Source organism: Myxocyprinus asiaticus, chromosome 5 (genome assembly GCF_019703515.2).
Source record: "Myxocyprinus asiaticus isolate MX2 ecotype Aquarium Trade chromosome 5, UBuf_Myxa_2, whole genome shotgun sequence".
NCBI lineage: Eukaryota > Metazoa > Chordata > Actinopteri > Cypriniformes > Catostomidae > Myxocyprinus > Myxocyprinus asiaticus.
The window spans coordinates 48,639,801-48,663,049 of NC_059348.1; the positions used below are offsets into that span (position 1 = coordinate 48,639,801).

At 37.7% G+C, this 23,249-nt stretch overlaps 1 protein-coding gene across 1 annotated transcript in view; it reads left to right on the forward strand.

Annotated features, from left to right (window-relative positions):
- The window catches only part of LOC127441099 (ephrin type-B receptor 1-B-like), a 421,097-nt gene that overhangs the window by 392,832 nt on the left and 5,016 nt on the right, over positions 1–23,249 (forward strand). Inside the window, exons 11-15 of the mRNA XM_051698281.1 lie at positions 2,420–2,667; positions 3,392–3,607; positions 14,031–14,180; positions 19,145–19,338; positions 19,666–19,821. Of these exons, the coding sequence (XP_051554241.1) occupies positions 2,420–2,667; positions 3,392–3,607; positions 14,031–14,180; positions 19,145–19,338; positions 19,666–19,821 (964 nt within the window). The remainder of the gene's footprint in view (positions 1–2,419; positions 2,668–3,391; positions 3,608–14,030; positions 14,181–19,144; positions 19,339–19,665; positions 19,822–23,249) is intronic.

Genomic DNA, 23,249 nt, shown 5'->3' on the forward strand with positions numbered 1-23,249 from the left:
ACACGTGTTTGTGCAGGTCTCCATAAAATGACTTCATTTTGTGCAGGTCTCCATAAAACGGCTCCATTTGCTATCGCGCAAGTATCAGTACGCAGCAACGGGTGGAAAATTGCTAACAGCATACAAATAAAGAACTAAAGACAATTATAAATGTAAAGCTAATAATCATCATAATAAAGAAGCCTAATAAATTCCCCTGTGTTCCCAAAAAATGCTGCCAATGTGTTCTTATCGCGTTTTGGTAATACAGTTAATGCTGCCTAAAGAAAAGAAAATAGAACTAAATTTCAGGTTCAAGGTGAACGTTTCTTGTATTATTTTATGATATGATCACTTTCGTCTTTGTTTCTTTAATACAAAGAGACCTGTATATATTATTGAACCTGCAGAGTTGTGTCACAATGTGTAAGAGCGAACTGCTCCGTGGAAATAAAACAAAACTCACAGTACCTCACGAGATGATCGGAGATCATTTGCAGCATTCTCATAGATAACATTATTCTTGCAAACAGTTTTAAGTCGAATGAAACAGAGAAAAAGGAGTGACAACTCTTTACATGCGCTTGCTCCACGAGATAGGGTCCCGTTGCACTCCTCAGAACAAACAGAGGATCAGACACGAGCACCGACGGCTATTCTTTTGTCTGTTCTTAAAAATATAATAAAGTGTGTTTCTTCAAGCGCATCTTTTTGACTAACAGCATTTGTTGTCATGTGTCACTCCGAGATGTCTTACAGGTCACCCACCTGAGCAAAATTACTCGCACATGAAATACTTTTGGAGGAGGAGCTTGCGAACTGGATTCAGCAACGTCGTATTTTGCGGGTGGCGGGTGCTATTTCACACCCTGGGTGCACATAAAAAAAAACTAACGTTCATAAAATCGCTTGTAGAAAATGCTCTTAACAGCTAAGATCAATAGTTATTGGGATATGAGGCCCAGAACTCTATGCATGTGTGTGTCTAGGAGAAGCGCTTTTATTGCACTAGTGAACAGTGGCGCTCACTGCGCACATATAAAATCAGACGCGCATCGGCGGCTTTTCTTTCGTCTGTTCTTCAAAATATAATCACGTTTCGTCAAACACGCATCTTTGTGTCTAATTTCTTGTAATATATCACTCCAAGAAGTCTTACTGGTCGCCTTCCACAGTGGCTGGTACATCAGCAAAATACTCAGCGGCTGTTCATTTCAAACCTTGTTCACCAGGAGTAGGCTGTACGACAAATTTGGAAGAAAGGAAATCAAAACAATGTCATTGAATTCAAGCTTTCCAATCGCTCCCACACTTTCTGCTGGAAAATTCTTTCTAGAAAGTTTTAAACGATCACGTGTTGGTGAATGGTGAGACACCCGGCGAGCCACTTGATTTTTAACAAAGAGCTACTTGTGGCTCGCGAGCCATAGGTTCCCGACCCCTGCCTTATAAGGTAACACAGCTGTCTCTCATTGTTCATTATGCTGCATTGCTTCACCCACCGCCACCCCAACAGCTCCAGTTTAGGTCCCATCCTGCTGTAAGGGTAAGCTCCTCTCCCCTGCTGAGGGAAACAAATCTATCAATAACTTGTGTTATTCCCTACTATTGAGTTCTCTGTGAGAACTGAACCTACAACATTTGAGATACCCCATCCTGAGAAGTACTAAAATGCTTTAAAATGTATGGAGGTTCTTTAGGTATAAACGATTAAATTTTAGTTAAGAAAGATTTCATTGATTATTAATTCTAAGTTTGAATTTATTATACAAACTATTATACATACTTTATTATATGTTCTTAAGGATAATATTACTTTATGCTTTGGACTAGAATTAAGCAATATCAAAATGCCTTGAATTGACCAGGGCTGTGTTTCACAAAAGTATTGTAAGCCTAAGTAGATCGTAGAAACCATTGGCGCCAATGGTTTCTACAATCAACGTAAGCTTGCATTGCTTTTGAAAAATACAGCCCAGAACAGAAATGTACCATATAATAAATCATTCATCAGATGATTTTGTCCAAATGGTCTAAGGCTGCTAACATTTCTACAGTTTCCATTTGCCTAATAGGTTCCATTGATGCGTTGCAAGGATGTAGAGCAGGAGTCGCCACAGCCATTGACAAGGAAAATTAAAAATGTTTTATTTTTTTAAGCTCTAAAGTGAGGCACTATCCATTGCCATTGTGTTGAAAAGACGGACTGGGATATTCATTAAAGCATCTTCTTTTTTGTTTCTGCATTTAAAAAAAAAATAAAAAAATTTAAAAGTCCAACAGGTTTAGAATGACACTCTGGGTGAGTAAATTATGACAGAATTGTCCTTTTTGGATGAACTATCCCTTTATTACCATTTTAAGATGACTGGTAGTTTGAACAGTGTAAGCCTTGTTGGTTTCCTTGGCATAAATGTTGTTTTATCCATCTTCGCCTCAGGTGAGTTTGGGGAAGTGTATAAAGGTCGACTCAAACTGCCTGGAAAACGAGAGATCTATGTTGCCATCAAAACACTGAAGGCGGGCTATTCTGAGAAGCAGAGACGGGACTTCCTGTCAGAGGCATCAATCATGGGGCAATTCGACCACCCCAACATCATTCGTCTGGAGGGCGTGGTCACCAAGAGCCGGCCAGTCATGATCGTCACAGAGTTCATGGAAAATGGAGCTCTTGACTCCTTCCTCAGGGTGAGTTCAACAACCCATACACACATTCTCTGTCTCTCTCCGTTTCTATATCTCTCTTTATGGTGTGGAAGACTATACTGCTTAATCAATGTTCAGCCCATTTCTCTCCCAATTTCATGGATTGGTTTTGGCCGAGCTTTGATCTGGTGCCATAATAAAGGGCCCTCTTTGAAGTCGGCTTACAAATCCACCACATCCAAGTAGCGTCGCCAACGATCCACCCTCCCACCCCTGTTTGTTATCGTGTGTTTGGTCAAAGTGTTTCCCCTCAGTTCTGCAACATCGTGGCTGTGTTCAGAAGTTACGACGAATGTTTGAGGGCTGTAAGATACCCTGATGTGTGTTTTAAATGCGTTATAGACATAGCCACTGTTGAAGAGGTTGATATAGTCTCTTTTATAGTCACGTAACTGCACAAGATCTTTATATATTATGTGCTGCTGTTCATACAAAAGATTAAAGGTTCTGTCTCTGTATGCAGAGATAAGTTTATTAATTAACTTATTTTATAAAAGATAGAAGTACAGCCATGGCTCAAAGCAACTTATAGCACTTTGATATAACACTAATTGTAAGGAAAGTCTCCCTGGACAATATTTGGAGTAACTCCTACTTGAGAATGGACTTGCAGTCTTAGGGCATTTTCACACTTGACGATCTAAGTCTGTTTGATCCTGCTGATGAGCATCATTCAACTTTGGCTCTTTCTGTGTTGATGTTTCAGCAAAATGACGGGCAGTTTACAGTGATCCAGTTGGTAGGGATGATGAGGGGTATTGCAGCAGGGATGAAGTATCTGTCAGAGATGAATTATGTCCACCGAGACCTCGCCGCCCGCAACATCCTGGTCAACAGCAACCTCGTGTGTAAGGTGTCGGATTTTGGCCTGTCCCGTTATCTGCAGGAAGACACCTCTGACCCCACCTACACCAGCTCACTGGTAAGACATTGTTCAGGCTTGTCAGACATCCCATTTAATTTGAAACCGGAAATAGGTGCAATGTTTGGCGCTGTAGCTTGGTATAATTGAAAAGGCAAGCACTGTCTAATTTCCTGTCACCTTTTGCCCCTAAATTCCTTATGTTTTGCTCTTATTTTCTCATTCTAATCTGCCTCGTGTGCTTATTAGTGTAACAACAGGCATTCAAACACCAGGATGTTCTGGTTGGTTTCTACTGTATTTAAATTATATATATATATATATATATATATATATATATATATATATATATATATATATATATATATATATATATTTAAATACAGTAGAAACCAACCAGAACATCCTGGCATTTGAATAGAAATATGAATATATATATATATATATATATATATATATATATATATATATATATATATATATATATATATATATATATATATATTACTTTATAGCAACTGCATAGCAATCATTGTCAGAAATTATTTTTTTTTTTTCCATTAAAGGGCAATATTTTACCCATGGATTTGATTTTTAGTGTTTTTGTTTTGTTTTTTTACTTTAATGAGAGCATTTTTTGTATTATTTTTATTTTATTTTTTTCAATGTAACCTAAATATCGACATAATCTGTCCACTTGAGTAATAATTAAATTGGGAATTTATTACCTCTTACATGCAAAAATAAATAAACAACTCATATTGTATGTCATATTACAGTATGTATAATTAGGCCTAGAATTTAATATAAAGAAATAGCAGATCTTACAAATATTTTTTATTTTTTTATTATTATTATTACATTGGCATTTTTGTCACACTTGTTGGCAGTTTTTCTCTAAAGCCCCCTTCAATTTTGCAGCTTTTTGAGCAAGCACCAATCACATTTTCAGATAATGTTAAAGTCTAGTTTCCCTTTATTCTTCGTAGCCTCTCATGAAAAAAACAGTGCAGTATCTCTCTGACATGATGTCACCTTTTTCTGGAAAGAGCACCATTTAAATTCTGGATGTGTTTGATCAAAGCCAAGTGACCGGACTTCCAATGGCCTGCCTTCCAAATGGAGTGCTCAGAGTATTCAAATTCTGTACTGTATCATTAATAGGCATCCAGGGCATCATTAGCCCCACCGTGCTGCAGATCTTCAATATTAAAATGAAATACTACTTTCTCTTACCTTCTTAAAGACTTTCTATCCACAGCGCTGTTGTATTTTTTACTGTCATGAATTCGCTGTGTTCATAATTATCTAGGTTACTGATAATAATTCATTGTCTTGTTCCGTCTTATCTGACCCTGTCATGATTTATGTATTCTGGCTGGTTTCAGAGGCACCGATGCATTGACAATCACACTTTTAGCAGGTCAACCGTTTCGAAGTATAATTCCTCCCGCACTAGAGAGAAACAGCCCTGGGTCACATCCTTTATTGAATGTATTTTAAATTCACTTCAGACGTCTCATCAAAATGTCCCGTGCATTGTAAGCAAACAATTTCATCTTGTTTACACTTGGATGGTTTCTCAGTGGCAGATAGCGAAGACGCCAGCAAGTGGAGATGTGTCATGGATGATAAGGAGATGAAACGACAGGCTGGGAATATTTAGCTAACGTTTTGTCTTTCTTAAAACATGTGAAAGCTCATTAAGTCCCAAAAGCAGCCTCCATTCATAAACAGGATGTCCTGCAGTGACTGTTGATTGACAGGAATATGCGGCAAAGGTGTGAACAGGGGTGTGATACTGATGCGACGTTGCTGTCTTCCTTACTGATGGGGTTAGAATTTAAGTTTTTTTCTTGATTTTTCCTAGCTTGATCAAGGCTGCGATTGAGCAATGATGCATTATTCAAAAATCAGTAACTGAGACTACGTCCACATTAATCCAGATATATTTGAAAAGGGCTATTTCATTTCAAAATTATCTCTGTCCACATTGCTGTTTTCAACAATGTTGCTCGTCCACACTGAAACATCTGAAAACACTTAAATCCCCTTAAATCGCATGTACGGTCTGAAACGCAATTGGCTTTGTGTTCCGCCACTGGAAAGCAATTCTGAGTATACTTCCCGTCGCCTTTGAAGGAATGCAGTGTGAAGGTTGTACAAAGTAACATTTATCTTAAGGAATGCTATCAATGAGGATAGCAGGCACAACAACGCCGCTACAACATGGGCCGCCATCTTGATTGTTTTGGGTCTAGTGGATCACATGACTGCTTCACATGACAACAAATATGTCTTTGTTTTAGAATATCTCTGTTTTCCCAGTCTTCACTCTAATGCAAATGTGCTGTCTCAGTGTGGACGGAAGGCCAAAACGTAGAGAAAAAAATATATATATATTTTGAAATTTACCCAGATTAAAATGGACTATGCCTAAGGTGTAAAGCTTAGTCAAATAAAATATAAACTCACACAGGCTTGAAGGCAATGTTAGGGGTTAATAATAATTGTTTAGTACTAGTGATAGACTGATATATCAGTCAGGCCGATTAAGCAGACAATTTTTGTTTAATTGTGTTTGTTATACACAAAGCAATTAAAACATTAAAGCCTCAGAGGGAAAAACACTGACAGAAAACATCATGTTTATTATTGTTTTTCTGCTTTTGTCATTATTTCAAGTTGGCTTGGAACTGACCCCTTGACCTCTCGCATTTTGGTGTGAGAAGGATCCATACATTTTTAGACACCTCACATTACCTTGCCTGATGCCCCCTCCTCCCTGACCCCGCTGTACTGAGCTGAGTTTGGCAGCATTAGGCAAGTCTGAGAGATCAGGAAGGAAGCTGACGGCAGCTGATTTAGCACATCAACATGCCATCTCTAAAATAATTATCTTCCTATTCCTCATGGTTTTTTTTTGACCTCGTCTTGTCAAACTGTACCATTTCAGGGGCAGTTTGGATTTGTGCCACAGAGTAGAACCAATGTCCCTTGCAAGGCAAGTCTGTCCATTCTGCGGCCATATTTGGAACGCTCTCTGTCAGCTATTTTCTATGTATACAAGCGGCATAAAAGTACAGCTCCTGTCTACTTGAATGGGGAAAGACCGGAATGTCCAAAACAGTTGGTCAAGATTATGATCAAAGAACATATTTCAAATCAGCAATTAAATCTGACAACAATGGTATCATAAATTATGCTTCTTTAGCTCAGATCACAAAAAAAAAAATAAAAACTTTATTTTTCAGGCTGGTCCAGCTAATGCACGTGTGCATTCTCAAGCTGACTGTCAGGCGATGTCTGTATCAAAAAATGATTGGCTCTTTTACATGTAAGGCGAGATTCCCTTTTCTACATCCGCCATATTGGCTGTGCCAATTTCTCCCATTCATTGTAATCCAAGTGTCTCTGTCTTGGGCTAAACTGTCTTTGGTAGTATGGCTGTCTATCCATCCATCCATCCATGTTAGAGGTCACTCTCTCTTTAGCAATGTAATGTTTTAAATTTGTTTACAGCTAATTTATATGCTATGTCTGACTTGGAGGTACAGAAATCTTGGTCTAAAAACTTATATACATACACAAATTCCAATGCCACTGCAAAAAACAGCTTCTTACCCGAAACAGGAGGATTCTTGGTCCCGAAGGAGATGACAGAGAGAAGGGAGTTAAATTGAAAGGGAAAAAGTAAAGAAATGTCCCTCACTTTCTCAGCGTAAACACAGAAATATCCCTTTCTCAGTCAGCATGACATATGCAGTGGCTGTGTGCCACAAATGGAAAATAAAGTTATTTACACTGAGGTGCAATCTGAATATGTGACTCTCCCACAGCCTGCCACCCGCCTCTCTGTCACTTTCTCTTTCTCTGTATTTTCCTCTTAATCTCCGTTCCACCCAAAGGGGGACGTTTATGTTTTTGTTTTGTTTTTTGACATGCCTGACAGTAGATTTGACATCTTCATTCTGTCATTCCTCTCTGTGTTCACAATTTTAATTCTGTACCCCTCCGTCATTCTGTCTGTATGTCTGATTCTCCCTTGCTTCTCCTTCCCAGCTTCAGGAGTTGAAAATTATCTCTAGAAAAACAGGCTTTCTGATGTTATGTAGTATCTCATGTATTTGTATAGTCTAGTGTAACCAGACTTTTGACTATCGACAGTAAGTCTAGTGTATACATTGTAGCTTATTCTGGTCAAGAATCGCTAAGCTATGTTTTCGTATGGGATGTTTAGGTGCAAGTAATAATTGGAAATCATTTAGAGCTCCACGATATCTTGTTTACTTGCTACTATGGCTTTGTTTTCATTGCAGTCAATTCCGTTTGTTTTTCAAATTTGATCTTTAAGACAGACTGTCTGCAGTGTCAAGTGACGAAAGTGATGGATCTGTATGTTACAGTGAAATTGTTTTTGGTATTAAAACTAGAGTCGGATCAGGAAAAAAAAAAACAATGTTTAAGGACCTGAAACAAAACCCTTGAATATATTAAGATTTGAAGTCATGAGCCTGGCTATTTTGGACAAATCGAACTACTAGTTCTCCCTCGGAGTGCTCCTTGTAGCAGCCTGGTACTTTGTACATATTACTTTGTTTTATGACTTTTAAAACCTGTGCACCCTTGATCCCGGTTAATTATGTAAAGCCAGCCAAGAAGATCAGAGCTTGCATTTTGAGTAAGGTCTTGCCATTTTGTAATATGTATCCATATAAGACACTCCATAAACAGTCTGTGGGCATGCCGCATTAGGCTAACTTTTGTATTGAATGCAAGATAGCTATCTTACCACCATCAGAGTTAGAACAGAGTATACTGTACATACACGCTGTTCATGTGCTACATTACATTATAGGAAGGGTGAGAGAAGATAAATGTATCTGTGTGTGTGTGTCGCATGTGTTTGTGTGTGTGTGTGTGTGTGTGTGTGTGTGTGTTTGTGTGTGTGGTATGTCTGATAAATATTGTCAGGTAATTAAGCCAGTATAAGCCCTACAGTTATTACATTCCCCATCTGTGTGTGTGTGTGCATCAGTCCTGTGTACAATGCAGCTGTTAAGAACATGTGTGCTCATTTTACGCTTCTTAAACTCTCCTGATCTCAGAACAGATCTTCTTTAATGATCCTAATAATCTAAAACAGGATTTAGTGGCAAGAGTCTCAAGGTCAGTGTCACAGAATCACATTCATTCTGAATAAAAGGCTTCTTTATTCTTTGCCAAGCAAGATGGTTTTTGATTGAATTGTGGAGTAGCACTAGATTTTTACATTTTCTGTGCAGTTGCCATGGAGTTTTGGGTGTTTTCTAGGTCGTTGCATACTGGCCCAAGTTTCTATGATATTCTGTTTTGATGGGGTTTATGTATGATTTGTCCCAGTGACTTTTAATCCTAGTGTTTTTAATCCATTCACCAAAAAGATTTGCTCAGATTCGTTCACTGGTTTGTCGACCATTTCTGCAAATTGCTCCTTTGTGTCTGTAGGTAGTGACAAATAAGCATATTTTACGTTTTTTGAGTGTCTTTTATGAGTCAATGGGCCTCATTCATGAAACACGAACAGAATAAATTTTTGTTAATTGTTGATAAAGCCGGTCTGTCATAAATTAGAGACATTTCTTTTCTGTTTTATTCCCCCCCACCCCCCCCCACCAAATCTGCTTATCGTTTTTCCAGCAGGAGATCTTGACATGTTGTGAACGGTTCATGGAAAGGCGCTGTTTGCGTTTGATTTTCTCGAAAAAATAAATACAATAAATTGTGCCCTCTACTGGTTGAATATTTTTTATATGAGCTCTATAATTTAGGTTTCAGAATTTAATATAGGCATGGGTAAATCATATTCAGTTGATAACATATGGTTTTTACATTTGCAAGTGAAGTATATCTTTATACATTCTTGGATTTACTCAAGAAGTTTCACCAATGACGTTAGCGATGTGCTGAACCAAACCAGAGAAGGTTAATGGTGGTGGACATACAAACTGAAATCTTTTTACACCAAAGCTTCATATTAAACCATTTTTATTGATGTCTTGGACTGTTTAATTCACAAAAGAACCTCTGATGATAACCTCTGTCTGAAACCTTCCTTATATGCCGTTTTCATGGGTGTGGATTATGGTAATTGTGAATTAACATGCACGCATGCTGTATTCACAAACATACACGCATTTTATTATCAAATCTGGGGAATACAAAATGTTCGTGAATCTGGTGGAAAGTTTTCGGGAAGTCCATTGCATTAAACTAAAAGCACAGAGTCATTCACGGCAAAGACAACAATGCTGGCCAAAAAATAATTATGAGTTTCAATAACATATTTGTCATTGCAATGTATGGTCATCAGTCATTTTTACTCATAATTAACCCGGCCCCTTTTCTTGTTGAACCTTATTTCCGAACTGACCGAACAACATGCGTTCTCTTCTCATTCAGTTGGTTAGCAGATCTTCTTTCATGAACAATTTGGGAACAACTGGAATAAGAGAGACTTCAGTGAATGAGAAACAGGAGGCGGTGTATAGAAGTGCACACAATTCTGTTCCCTAGATATGGCTCGGTTCCCTCCTTCCAAAGTCTATCAGGAAAAAGTCTGATTGCTTAAAAAAGTAATAGCACAACTCTACTCAATAAGACTCAGGACTTGAGGTATCATTCATATCCGTAGCACAAACAATGTGGGAAAATTCGCATTTTACAAGTTTAATAATTGGAACTTTTGGTGAATTTAATCTTTGAATTCAATCACATCTCAATTTCCGTTTATACGCCCTTGACTCTCCCCAGCCTTGTAAAATGTTAACGGCGAGCAGATTTGTGCATGAGTTATGGCCTGATATCAAACTGAGAAGTGGTGTGAACCCCATTTTACCAGACTTGTGACCATCCTCAAATTCAGTCATGATTTAAACATGGCATCTGACCTGTGACCTTTGGCATGTGGCACAGGCACATTACCGTCTGAAAGAACTTGTGACTTCATGATCCCTCTGAAAACCTCTTTTAGGATTCTGCGGCATACAAGCAATCTTTCATTTATGCACAAAGAAATCTCGATGGAAAGAAAGAACAAGCGAGTCACAGAAAAAAAGGAAAACTGAAGCTGGTTATGAAAGACAAGGTCATGATCTAATATTAAACATCCAGGATGGGAAATAGGGAAAGTGGGATGATAAAGGATTAGGTAAGCGTGGTTTAATTTGCACTGTCTCCGCCAGGCATGTGGGTGGTGGCGAGGCGGTATGGGACCGGGAAGAGGGGGCGAAAGTTTAGTGATACGCTGTTAGCCTGCTGCTGTCTAAACCACCTCCCTTGATGCGGTTACCATCAGATTTGCCAGCTGATGTTATTGTGCCACAAATTAGATTGGAATTTTAAATTAATGCCAGTGAAGGAGATAAAGGAAAATAAGATCTGGGGGCCCAAAGAATAAGCGAATGGCCAAGGGTTTTAATATAAAAGCAGTTAGACCCGAACTGGCGAGATAACTTTGTGTTTTGAACATTAGATTATGTCTTCATAGTACATCTATAACTCTTTTGGGAACACTGATATGAACTTTGTAAGTGAATTTCAAATAGGATGATGGTGCACTTGTTTTCAGGCCCGTTCATCTTTAAATTCTCAATGTGACCAATCGAACTAGAGGAAGTAGAAAAGCAAGGTCTTTCTGGTGAAGCTGGTTGTAATAAAGAGGGATATAGAGAAAGATGTTTAGAAAAGGCATTAAAATAATAGTTCACCAGAAATAAACTCTCTCATCACTTACTCATCCTCATGCCATTCTAGATGTGTTACGTTCTTCAGCAGAACTCAAACTAAAAAAGTTTGAAGAATATCTCAGCTCTGTAGGTCCACACAATGCAAGTGAATAGTGGCCAGAACTCTAAAGCTCCAAAAAGCATATAATTCCTTTAAAGCAGTGACATGGTGCAATTGTAATCCAAAGTGTTGTCCGGGAAAGAGTGACTTAAACTCCAAACAGGCGTCTGTCCTTCCATGACCACTGTTTCATCACTGTTTCCACACCTAACATTAGATTAATAAAAATGAAGAGATAAAAGGGTTGTAGAGAGAGGGGGAGAGCTCTTTGATTATTACATTTTGTGTATAGTCTTATTATACTGTCACATAATTTGATAATGTGATGTTTTTGTTTTTATTTAGTTTTCTCTACATAGCAAGTGCAATTATTAGAAACCAGAGTCGCATTTAAAATAAGGAGACATAGAACTATTATAAAGGGGTAGTTCACACTAAAATCAAAATGCTGTCATTATTTACAGTCCGTCATGATGTTCCATATCCATATTAACAAAAAAGTAGAAGTTTTAAAGAATTTTCACTCTGCTCTTTTCCATACAATGACAGCATATAGTGATCACATGCTCCAAAACATGCATGGTAAAAAAAAAAATACTATAAAAAAGTTAATACGTCATGTGCTCATTGCAATTTGTTTGTATGTGCAGCCTAACTAGACCTACCCTAGCAACATTGGCTTAACCAAAGGCATGAGTCTGGAGTGGAACTACTTGTTTGGATGACCATTTATGGGAGAGTGTCTGAATTTTGTTTGATAATAGTCATTATATGTGCAGTTCTGTTTGGTGCAGAAATTACACACTGCAGCTCTGCATTATTTACTGCAAATCTTCCCATCTGCTCTAGCTGTCAAATCTCACTTGTGGGCAAAACCTCAAACCTTTGTGTTTTCTGGCATGCATTTCCATATCATTTTAATTGCTTTTCTGGCGGATGTCAGTTGCAGGACTGAACTAATTGACATCATTAGACTGGAACATAAAGCATGTGGTTTCTCAAATCAGGTCTCTGTGTGTTTGAGAAAGAGAATGTTTGTGTGAGGGTGGAAATTTAAAACAAGCTGCTGTCAGTTATAATCAGTGAGACACATAAATCCAGCCTCAGGTAGACCAATTACAAACAGAAATGCTCCACAGAGTGTTTTGTGTGTGTAGTGTTATGACACTTTTCCACTGCACGTTACGGTTCGACTCGACTCTGCTCGCTTTACTTTTCTGAGCTTGCTTTTCCACTGCAGTTTAGTGCAGCCTCAACGTGGGTGGGATTATAGGCTGATCATCATAGTTGTGCCGCCTCTACTGCTGTGACATCATCTTAAACGTGACATAAACACATCTGAAACTGAAACAGAAAGTTTGTACAATTTGCTTTTATTGCACGAATTACTGCGACACAAAACAAACTAGCAACAACAACTCAAGAACATTACTGACCATAAACAAAAGCACGACCGCTATTTGTTAGCAACTAGCTCATTGTGCTGCATAAAGCAGTTGTTGCATGGTGATTTTACACAAGTGTAACAGTTAAACTGGCCTGGTTGTTTTAGAAGCAAGCTTTCCAGTAGCTGGTCAACTAAAAGTGAAGCTTTCAAGCAGAATATTGAGTTAACATAACAAAACATACCATCCTCCATCGTGGACTCCAACAACGGCGTGGCCGAGTCCAGGGCACTCTCCCTCCCATTGCTCGCCAGTCTATAACCATAGATAGCGTCCATTTGGTCGAACCACTTCCACTTTCTTCTGTTTGATCCACTCCGGCTGTTGTGGTCTTTGATGATTCTGTAGTCACTTTTACGTTTTTTTTTTTTAAATTTCCCTACACTGTTGGTAGGTCCGGTGGTAGCCGTGTGTGGCCAAAAGCTGCTGAGACACTTCCTGAAATACTTTTTCGTATCGCGTCGCCCCATCCAGCTCTCGTTGGATCCTCTACTCGTCTACTAATGAGAGGAATGTCTGTACCTCGTTTATTTACCACGGCGTGGTTTTGCGCACGGCCATTTCTTTTTACAATTCGAAAGTCACGTGAACAAATGATACTGCTATTGCTGTTGCTAACTTTAAAACTAGCGGGTTGATGTCCCGTGTCGCAAATCCAGTGATGCTGGTAGTGACGATTCTCTCTGACCAATCAGTGATCTGCAGGGTTTTGACATCACATTTAGTATCAGCTTGGCTCACTTGGAACCTCGACCAAGGTGGTACTAAAAAAAGTACCAGGTACCAGGTCCTATCCACAGTGGAAAACCCCCAAAAAGCAAGCAGAGTCGAGTCGATTCGAGCCATACCGTGCAATGGAAAAGCCCCATTAGAGAGATCGTCTGATTTTTCTCCCCATGGTGTTTTGTAGAACACAAATAATTTAATTCAGTTGTGCTGAATTTAAAAAATGCAAATGCATTTCATTGTTTGCAAATATTAAATGTTGAGATGGATATAGAAACTCCTTGATTTCATGTCTGAAGTCCCTAGTTGCGTATTAGTGTTGTTCAAACGGCTTATTTTCAGGTTGTGCATGTGAAAATTATGTGTGTACATACAGTAAATGGTATGTACAGTAGATGCACAAATTCCAGGGAATTAAACTGACACCATCCATATGATAGCATCCCAGTTCTCATTAAATTTTTCCTGTTTGTTTTTTTTTTCAGGGTGGAAAGATTCCAGTGAGATGGACCTCGCCAGAAGCGATTGCATACAGGAAGTTCACTTCTGCTAGTGATGTCTGGAGTTACGGTATCGTCATGTGGGAGGTGATGTCCTTTGGCGAGAGACCCTACTGGGACATGAGCAACCAAGATGTGAGTTTCCCTTAAGATGGAACTGACCAGGGCCATTGTCAGGCGGGGACAAATAGGAATATAAGGTCCTATGTGGTATAGCCAACAAATTATAGGCTACACATTGTTAAATTTAAAACCATTCTTACCATTCCCCTGTAATTTTAGGGGTAGGCTATAGTTAGTGTGGGTGTTAGTAGTGTTTCTTCGATAGTAATGATGTTCCTGGACCAACATATGATGTTGATCCAGGATCTGACAAATAGTAATCTCCAACCGTAGTCAGACAATTGCATTTCTTTGTTTGCTTTAAGTTAAAACGCTTTCAAAATGAATGGCTTTTAGGTGATTTGTTGCTGCAAATTCACTGCCTTTGAATCTAAATACCACCAAATTGTTCTGGCTTTGCATCTTCCAGCTTCTGTAGTTCAGCACAGACAGACATTTTCCTGTTCGTATTGTGAATACAGCAGACTTGTTCAAGGTTCTCAGGGGGATTTTCAGAAAATACTGGAAATGCAAACAAATTCCCTAAACATTTTAGCATACGTTTAACACATCAGAGACGCAAAACTCTCTTGTAGAAACCTGTGAAACTCATGAATGCAATGACTGCGGAACTCACATCAGTGATTTGAGCATTTAAAGAGATGTACATTCGGAACAAAGAAAGATTAAATGGAGATATTAATCTCTCTGTAAAAGAAAGGTGCCTGAAGATGTAATGGACTGTCTGTGCATGAACTTTCTAATGCTGTCTGAGATTTGATGGTTAAATATTCATGAAAAGCATCTTATGAAAGAATAAAGTTGTCTGATACAGTTGTACAGAGTGTTTAAAACAGGCACAGACGCATATCCACCAAAAAAAAAAAAAAAAAAAAAAAGATGCAGGTTGACTAAGACTGAAGTCTTCTGGTCAAATGTTTTTCCAACTATCACACACTTGATCATCTAGATTCTTAGTCTTTACAATCATTTAATCCCAAATGAAGTGTAAAAAAAATAATAAAAAAAATAAATAAAAACTTTCACCATCGCCAGTTTTACTTAATCCTCCTATGTTCATATTACTTAAAAAATGCATGTAAACTAAGTGAACCTAAATTAATTAAGTTGTTTTAATGAGAAAACACGTCTTGTCAGCATTACTTGATTATTGTTTCTTTTGTTAACTGAAACTGAGCAGTGGATTTCTAGTTCCCAGCATGCTTTGCGTGGGACTCAATAAAGAAAATAAATGTTAAAATCAAGTGTTATTTTATGTGTCTTTGTGCAAGATGAATACAAAGGGGACTTGTTTAGTGCTTAATGTTTTGTTATGTTGAGATTTAGAAGAGTTTCCGTTATGTTGCTGTATTGGGGGTTCCCATTCTGGTGAAGAGTGGAGCTTGAGTTTAAGTTGAGGACAAATACACATTGTGTATTCTACTTATTGCTTTATCCATTGAGCAATTGCTGTACTAATAATAGCATAGTGACCAAACTGCACTCAGCAGTACTTCCCACCAGCATGCATTTAACATGCTAACATGTAACTGAAAGAGATTCATTTGAGTTGATTTAACAATTATGTTTTTACTCGATTCAGTTAGGTTCTATCTACTTGAAGTATTTAAATTGAGATTACATGGTAATTTTAAACTAATAAAATTTAAAAACTCCTTTCAAACATGTGGAACCACTGTCCATGATTGAATCAAGTTGAATCAATTATTTATTTATTTATTTATTTATTTATTTATTTTATATATATATTAAATTAACATATCAGCATAATCAAACATTATAACATCTCCAATTCAGAACAGACAGCACTCTGGCAGTCACCAGTCAAAGCCCAGTTCTCACTACAGTCCCGTGAAAAGCCATACAGACTCTGCTTTGGAGAGAACAGAGAGTACTGTATATTGATCCTCAAATATTTAGGGATTCAAGCCTGAATGGCTAGAAACCCTACTGCTTTTGTCTGGATTTTTATTATTAATATTATTATTCTGCACTAAAACTGATTGTGCAGACCAAACTGTAAGGCCTAGAGACTTGAAACTTTCAGGGATGGTAGAATTCCACCTGAAAAAAAAAAAAATAAAAAAAAAATAAAAAAAAAAAATAAAAAAAAAAAGAAAGAAAAAAAAGTGCTAGAAACAAATTTTTCCAGCGATTGGAAAAAATCACTCTTGCATCATGGCGAATCTTTTAAGCACTGACCTATATTGGCTCCGCCCCCTCATTTTCCCACTATTTTGGATTGTTTGAAAAAAATTCAAAGTGAACTTGTCCTAGGCCGTTCGCCCAATCGGAACCAAACCAATGCAGAAAGATTCAGCAGAGTCCCAATATGAAAAATGATTAAAGGAATTTTGAACTTTTGATTTATTGTCAAACGGTACGCCAAAAAGTATGTAGTGGGCGTGGCCACTTTTACTCAAATGGTTATAACTTTTGAACGGATTGAGATATTAGCACCAAATTTGGTACACTTATGTATAGGGTCATTCAGAGGACAAACAAAATATTGCACGCCTCTGCCTCTTGGTGGCACTATAATAATAAAAAAATTTAATATGGCTCTAACTATGGAACCGCTAGTCTGATCGACTTAAAATTTACATGCAGTGTCTTTGACCAAGGTGCCATCAAGGTCTATGAGGACAGTTGCATATCTTGAAAAATATGGCCGCCATCGACCAATCAGCTTTTATAGTTGATAACTCTTGAATGGAATGAGATTTTATCACAAAATTTGGTACACTTATGTGTGGGCACAAATATTTTTGTATCTCTGCCTCTTGGTGGCACTATAATAAGTAAAAATCTAAAAATGGCTCTAAATATGGAATTGTTGGTCTGATCCACTTGACATTTTGCATGCAGTGTCTTTGTCTAAGGTGCCATCAAGTTCTATGAGGATAGTCGCATATCTTGAAAAACATGGCTGCCATCAACCAACCAACTTGTAGCATTTATTTGAACTAGTCCAAGGCCGTTCACCCATTTGGAACCAAATCAGTGCAGAAAGGTTCTTGGGAGTCCCAATCTCAATAATATCAAAAAACATTTTTTTTTAAATTTCAATGCACCGTTGCAACAGTACGCCAAAACGTACAAAGTGGGGGTAGCCACTTTTCCTTAAATGATAGTCTTAAATACTCTCATACTTGTCTGTTTGTTGGTTTTGGGCATTTTGCAGCTGGCCAGATTAGCATTATGTAGCCAACACTAGCGTTAACCTGCAAACCATCTCACCTTTTTTTTTTTTTTTTCATAATTAATCTCAATAAGCAGTTGAAAAACATCTCTGCGGAAGTTATTTTCTAAAACAAAAGCTCAGAGAAGATCTTGCCATTCCTGTTTTGTGATTTGTAAATTTTTATTTGTGTGCATTTTTTAAGTTTTCCCAGAAGTGAAGATGGAGAAAGATAATCTGCTTCTCTACAAGCCTTTCAAATATATTCCACAATATTTCAAGACTTTATAGCAGAAGACTCATGTTTTCAACTTGTAATCACTTTGATAACCTTAGACTTTGGATAGACCTCACCGAAATGTACTGCCGGTTGAACTGTGATGCACCTCAATGATCTCTGCCTGCATCACCTTGGTCTAATGATGGACTACACTCTTAAAATGGAATACATAGACTATCAATTAATTGCCAACAAAAGTCTTCATCAGCCAACTAACAAAGGACAATGCATCTATATGAACTTCTGCAGTTAATCCATAATGAACTTCAAAGACATTAGTCATTAATCTCACAGTTCATACAAAATCTTTATTTAAACACTGGCCCTTAACACTTACTTAGTTTACAAATTTTAAACCATGACTTGCACTGCACATAAATAACTAATATTGGCATTATATTCATGCTGGTTAGCCAGAGGGGAACTGGCCCCCACAGTGAGCCTTGTTTCTCCCAAGGTTATTTTTCTCCATTAACCAACATCTTATGGAGTTTTGTGTTCCTTGCCACAGTCGCCTTCAGCTTCCTCACTGGGGTTCTAAATGCAATTATTATTTAATTATTTATTTTTATACACAATTTACGATCATATTTAATCAAACTACACAATGATGACTCTAAGACATTATAGATATTACAGTTTCATTTTCCGTTAATGCATGATTTTCTGTAAAGCTGCTTTGAAACGATGTGTGTTGTGAAAAGCGCTATACAAATAGAAATGACGTGACTTGATAATACTACAACAAATTCCTTTAAAAAGTTATAATGCAATTTACTTCAGTAATTTACCCATTTACAAACCCTGTTGAAAAAATCAGCCTAACTTCTGATGGTAGCTGATAGTTTTTAGCTGGTCTAAGCTGGTCATTTGTAGACAACATCTGGTTCAAGCTGGACATTTTTGGTCAATAGCTGGTCCAAGGTGGCTTAGTTGGTTGATCAGATGGGCTATCAGCTGGTTTGGCCGAAGTCAACCACCTTGGCCAAGCTGATGAGGAATTAGTTAAGCTGGTCAACATTGATGTAAAAATAAATCAAACAAACAAACAAACAAATAACTTGAACTTTTTGTACATCTTGATTTAGTGTTTCATGCAGGGAACTCAAAACTTCTTCATCCATAAAACAAGACACAGGCAAAATGAAGAGATTAACTCACCCTGATTGCTTTGTAACAGACTTGAGATGCTAACTAATGCTGTCATGCTGAAAAAAAACCTGTCTGGCCCACGTAGCTGGTTTCCACTGATAAGGCTGGTCTGGTTTAATGCTTTAGAGGAGTTTTAAGCACGTATTATCTGGTCAGGTTGGAAGACAACATGTGAGACCAGCTTGGCCTGGCTTGGAGACCAGCTAAACTAGCTGAAAATAGTTAAGACTAGCACTTTAGGCTGGATCTTTTTTTTTCACATCAAAGAGCAGCTAGCTGCTTGCAACAAAGTACTAAACATACCAGACCATCATCGGAGGAGCGGCTCTCTGTTAACGGCTCTCTGTGTCTTTGTGTGTTTAGGTGATCAACGCTATCGAGCAAGATTACAGGCTTCCGCCACCGATGGACTGCCCCACTGCTCTGCACCAGCTGATGCTCGACTGCTGGCAGAAAGATCGCAATGCTCGGCCACGATTTACGGACATCGTCAACACACTCGACAAACTCATCCGCAACCCCACAAGCCTAAAAGCAGTCGCCAGTATACCCACTATGTGAGCACACACAATTATTTATGCTGGTTTATTTTATTTATTTATTTATTGTTTTTTTTTTGTTTTTATTGTGGGACTATTAACTTATATTGTCCTAAAGACTGTCCCTAACCCTAAACCTTATTTATGATTTAAATATTGTTTATTCTCTTTCTAAAGCTGTTTGTCTTATGGAGACCACAAAGTAGATCCAAAATGGATAGGTTTTGTGGGTTTTACTATCATTAATATATATTTTTCAGCACAAAGTCAGCGAAACTGACACATGGTTTCATCATTTTGTTGCTTTTTCTCACTTTCTCTCTCCCTTTCTCTCTTCTTCTACAGTCCGTCCCAGCCATTGTTGGACAGATCCATCCCTGACTTTACCACCTTTAGTTCTGTTGAAGACTGGTTGGCCGCCATTAAGATGTCTCAGTACAGAGACAACTTCCTTAACTCCGGCTTCACGTCCCTCCAGCTCATCACCCAGATGACTTCAGAGTGAGTTCAAAGTCTAAAGCATATTATATAAACAAGTGTTTTAAGTCTTTATGATGTCATGCTGAACTCTTGAGCAGTGTAAATGCATTTTTATATACATGTATGTGTGTATATATATATATATATATATATATATATATATATATATATATATATATATATATATATATATACACTACCGGTCAAAAGTTTTTAAACACTTGACTGAAATGTTTCTCATGATCTTAAAAATCTTTTGATCTGAAGGCATATACTTAAATGTTTGAAATTCGTTTTGTATACAAAAATATAATTGTGCCACCATATTAATTTATTTCATTATAAAACTAAAATGTAATTAAAAAAAAAGGTTTTGAAATTGTTGGCTTGGACCAAATAATAAAGAAAAGCTGCCAATAAGTGCCCAACATAGATGGGAACTTCTTCAATACTGTTTAAAAAGCATCCCAGGGTGATACCTCAAGAAGTTGGTTAAGAAAATGTCAAGAGTACATGTCTGCAAAATCTAGGCAAAGGGTGACTACTTTGAAGATGCTAAAATATAACACAGTTTTGATTTATTTTGGATTTTGTTTAGTCACAACATAATTCCCATAGTTCCATTTATGTTATTCCATAGTTTTGATGACTTTACTATTATTCTAAAATGTGAAAAAAAAAAAAAAAAAAAAAAAAAAAATATAATAAAGAATGATTAAGTGTTTCAAAACTTTTTACCAGTAGTGTATATATTTTTAAAACAATGCCTTGTGCACAGTTAAAATGAATTAAAATTCTTATTTTCATAATCATCAGCTTTCAGCAGATTGGTAAACCTCGCTGAGTCAATTCCAAGAAGTGAATCGCGTTCTCTCACATGACTGGTTGTGCACTGCTAACGTCACTCATTCATGTGCACGAGCATGTTATCTAATCTTAAAGTCAGGATTGAAGCCTAAGTTGACAGAGGAAGTTGATGAGCTGCATCATGGTACCAATTAAGCCTGATTGGACTGGTTTAAATTTGTCAACCTGAAACCAATCCTGAAACCCTGAGTTAATTTAGCAACCTTCATGGTACAGGCCTCAGGTCGCCAGGAGATTAGCCAGTGGAATGCAAGTGGCAAGTAGTCTGCCATCCCTAACTATGTTGTCCAAGATGATCTACCAGATGGCTCTACCAGCTTGTCATCCAGAAGATCAACCATCTTAACCAGCTTGAAACAACTAATGACCAGTTTAAAGCATGTTTTTAAATCAGTTTGATAAATTCACACAGATATTAAATCAATATTGGGTTTTCATCATTGCCACTAAAGCTCTTCCCTTCTGAAAACGCATTGTACTAGTTTAAGGCAGTCAAGCTGGTTTTACCAGTTCAATCAGTGTTTGGAACCAGTGTCAATAAATAATGTCAAATAAATGGAAATAATAAATGTGAGAATTTATTATTATACGAGCGTACATTTGTTGGTCCAAGCTGGTTGGGCTGAGGCCAACCTGGTAGACCAACATGGTCAATCTAGTTGGGAAAGGTAGACCAACCTGGTTTAGCTGATGGAGATCTGGGTGAGCTGGTTAACAACCATTTGTAATAAAACACTTCTCTGTTGACAATATGAAGTCATACCAATGTATTCAACCAGTTCACAACATGGTTTTGGACATGGTTAACCAGATCTCCATAAGCTTAGCCAAGGTTGCCTACTAGCTCTAACCATGTTGACTTTGGCCCCACCACTTGATCAACCACCCTAAAAATCAGCTTGATCTGTTTTAGCCATCAGAAAACCATTAAGAGGATTTTTCAGCAGGATAGACAAGTCATTCACCCGATCACGACTAGAGCCAAATAACTGCGTATTTTTTCTTGAACGGCACTGTTAACAACATCTGTTACAACAGTCATTATGTTTACAACAATTATGTGTCTTATTCTGCAGTTCTGTCATATTATTGATGGAATTTAAATGAAACCTAATAATTGGTGAGTTAGTTTCTAGCTTTCTCTGTTCACATAGTGCATGAAGGATGATTAAATCTCTCACCGGGTTTCAGATTTTCAGACAGTGCATTGATCAGAGAAGGCTGGGCAGTCCGATATGTCCACAAACAGAAAGAATGTGTTTAATATCGATTGCGTTAGGATTAGGGCATTTCACATGAGGTACTGTACATGTGAATGGGTTTTGACTTATTGTTTGATGTTCTCTATTGAACGAACAGGTGGATATGCTGTTGTTGATGTTTAAAACATGGCTCATGGGGTTTTGTTTGTGGCAGGAAACATACTGTGAGGTGTAACGTCTCTGACACTCTGATTAATGCAGTCGTCACTCAGCTCCATGCTTAATCAGCAACAGAAGTATGAACCCACGCATAAACAGGAACTTAAATATGAGGGGCTTTCATGTGATAATTCTGTTGCTTTCACAGTTTATGAACCTGTGGGAGCTCTATGCATTTCCTCTCTCTCTCTCTCTCTCTCTCTCTTTCATGGTTCGTCTGTTGACAGTACAAGGTGTTCGTATTCATTTGTTTTGCAGTTTAAAGGACCTTCTCAGATGCTCTTCTGTTTATGTAATTTATAGCAGGCAATAAAACGTTCACCTAAAACTACTTGCTGTAGCAGGCCTGTCTTGATCTTACCTGCCCTTACTGTGTGTTGACCACTCTACTGTGCAGTTATCAAGACTAATCCAACAGGAAGAGGTGTTTGAGAGATGATTGTTGAGTTTAGTAGCTCATAAAGTGCCTCTTTTTGTCTGACAAACTGCTTTTAGTGTATTTCAATGCTGTTACAATAACCATAGTGCTCAAAAATAATTTAAAAGTGCTCAGAAATAATTCAGAAGTGCTCAAAAATAATTTAAAGGGCCCATTTTAAAAGGGTCCAACGATGGACACTAAGGGTCCATTTATTCCAAAGTCCAAAGTCTAAAGTATATTTTCTACATTGTACTTTTGTCATTGTTGTCAAAGCTCTACTGCTAGAAAAGAACCAGGTCATACCAGCTTATGGGGTCATTCAGACCGAACATTTTAAAATGGAACACAGGTGTCTCGAGACGCAATTTTAAAAGTTGATATTCTTTTTTAACTGACATGGCATCTAAAAAATCTAGTGCTCCTGCATGAGATGCTAAAATGACAGCTGGATGTGGCACAAAGACATCAAACATGTCCACCTAGAGCATGTTTACATTTGTTGAGATGCCTCTAGCTTTTTAAACACAAGAACGCTTTCAGTCTGAATGGGCACTTATGGTGCCGCGATGTTCATATTACATCATAAACTCACATCTAACGAATTTGAGTTGTGGATGTGTGCATTTTCCAAGTTTGAAGTCCAATTTTATGTGCTGTCCTTTTGCTCTTTCCATGTACTGTTGAAAGAGTTGAATGTAACGCAGCAGTAGTTCCTAGCGGTGTACTGCATTTGAATGTGT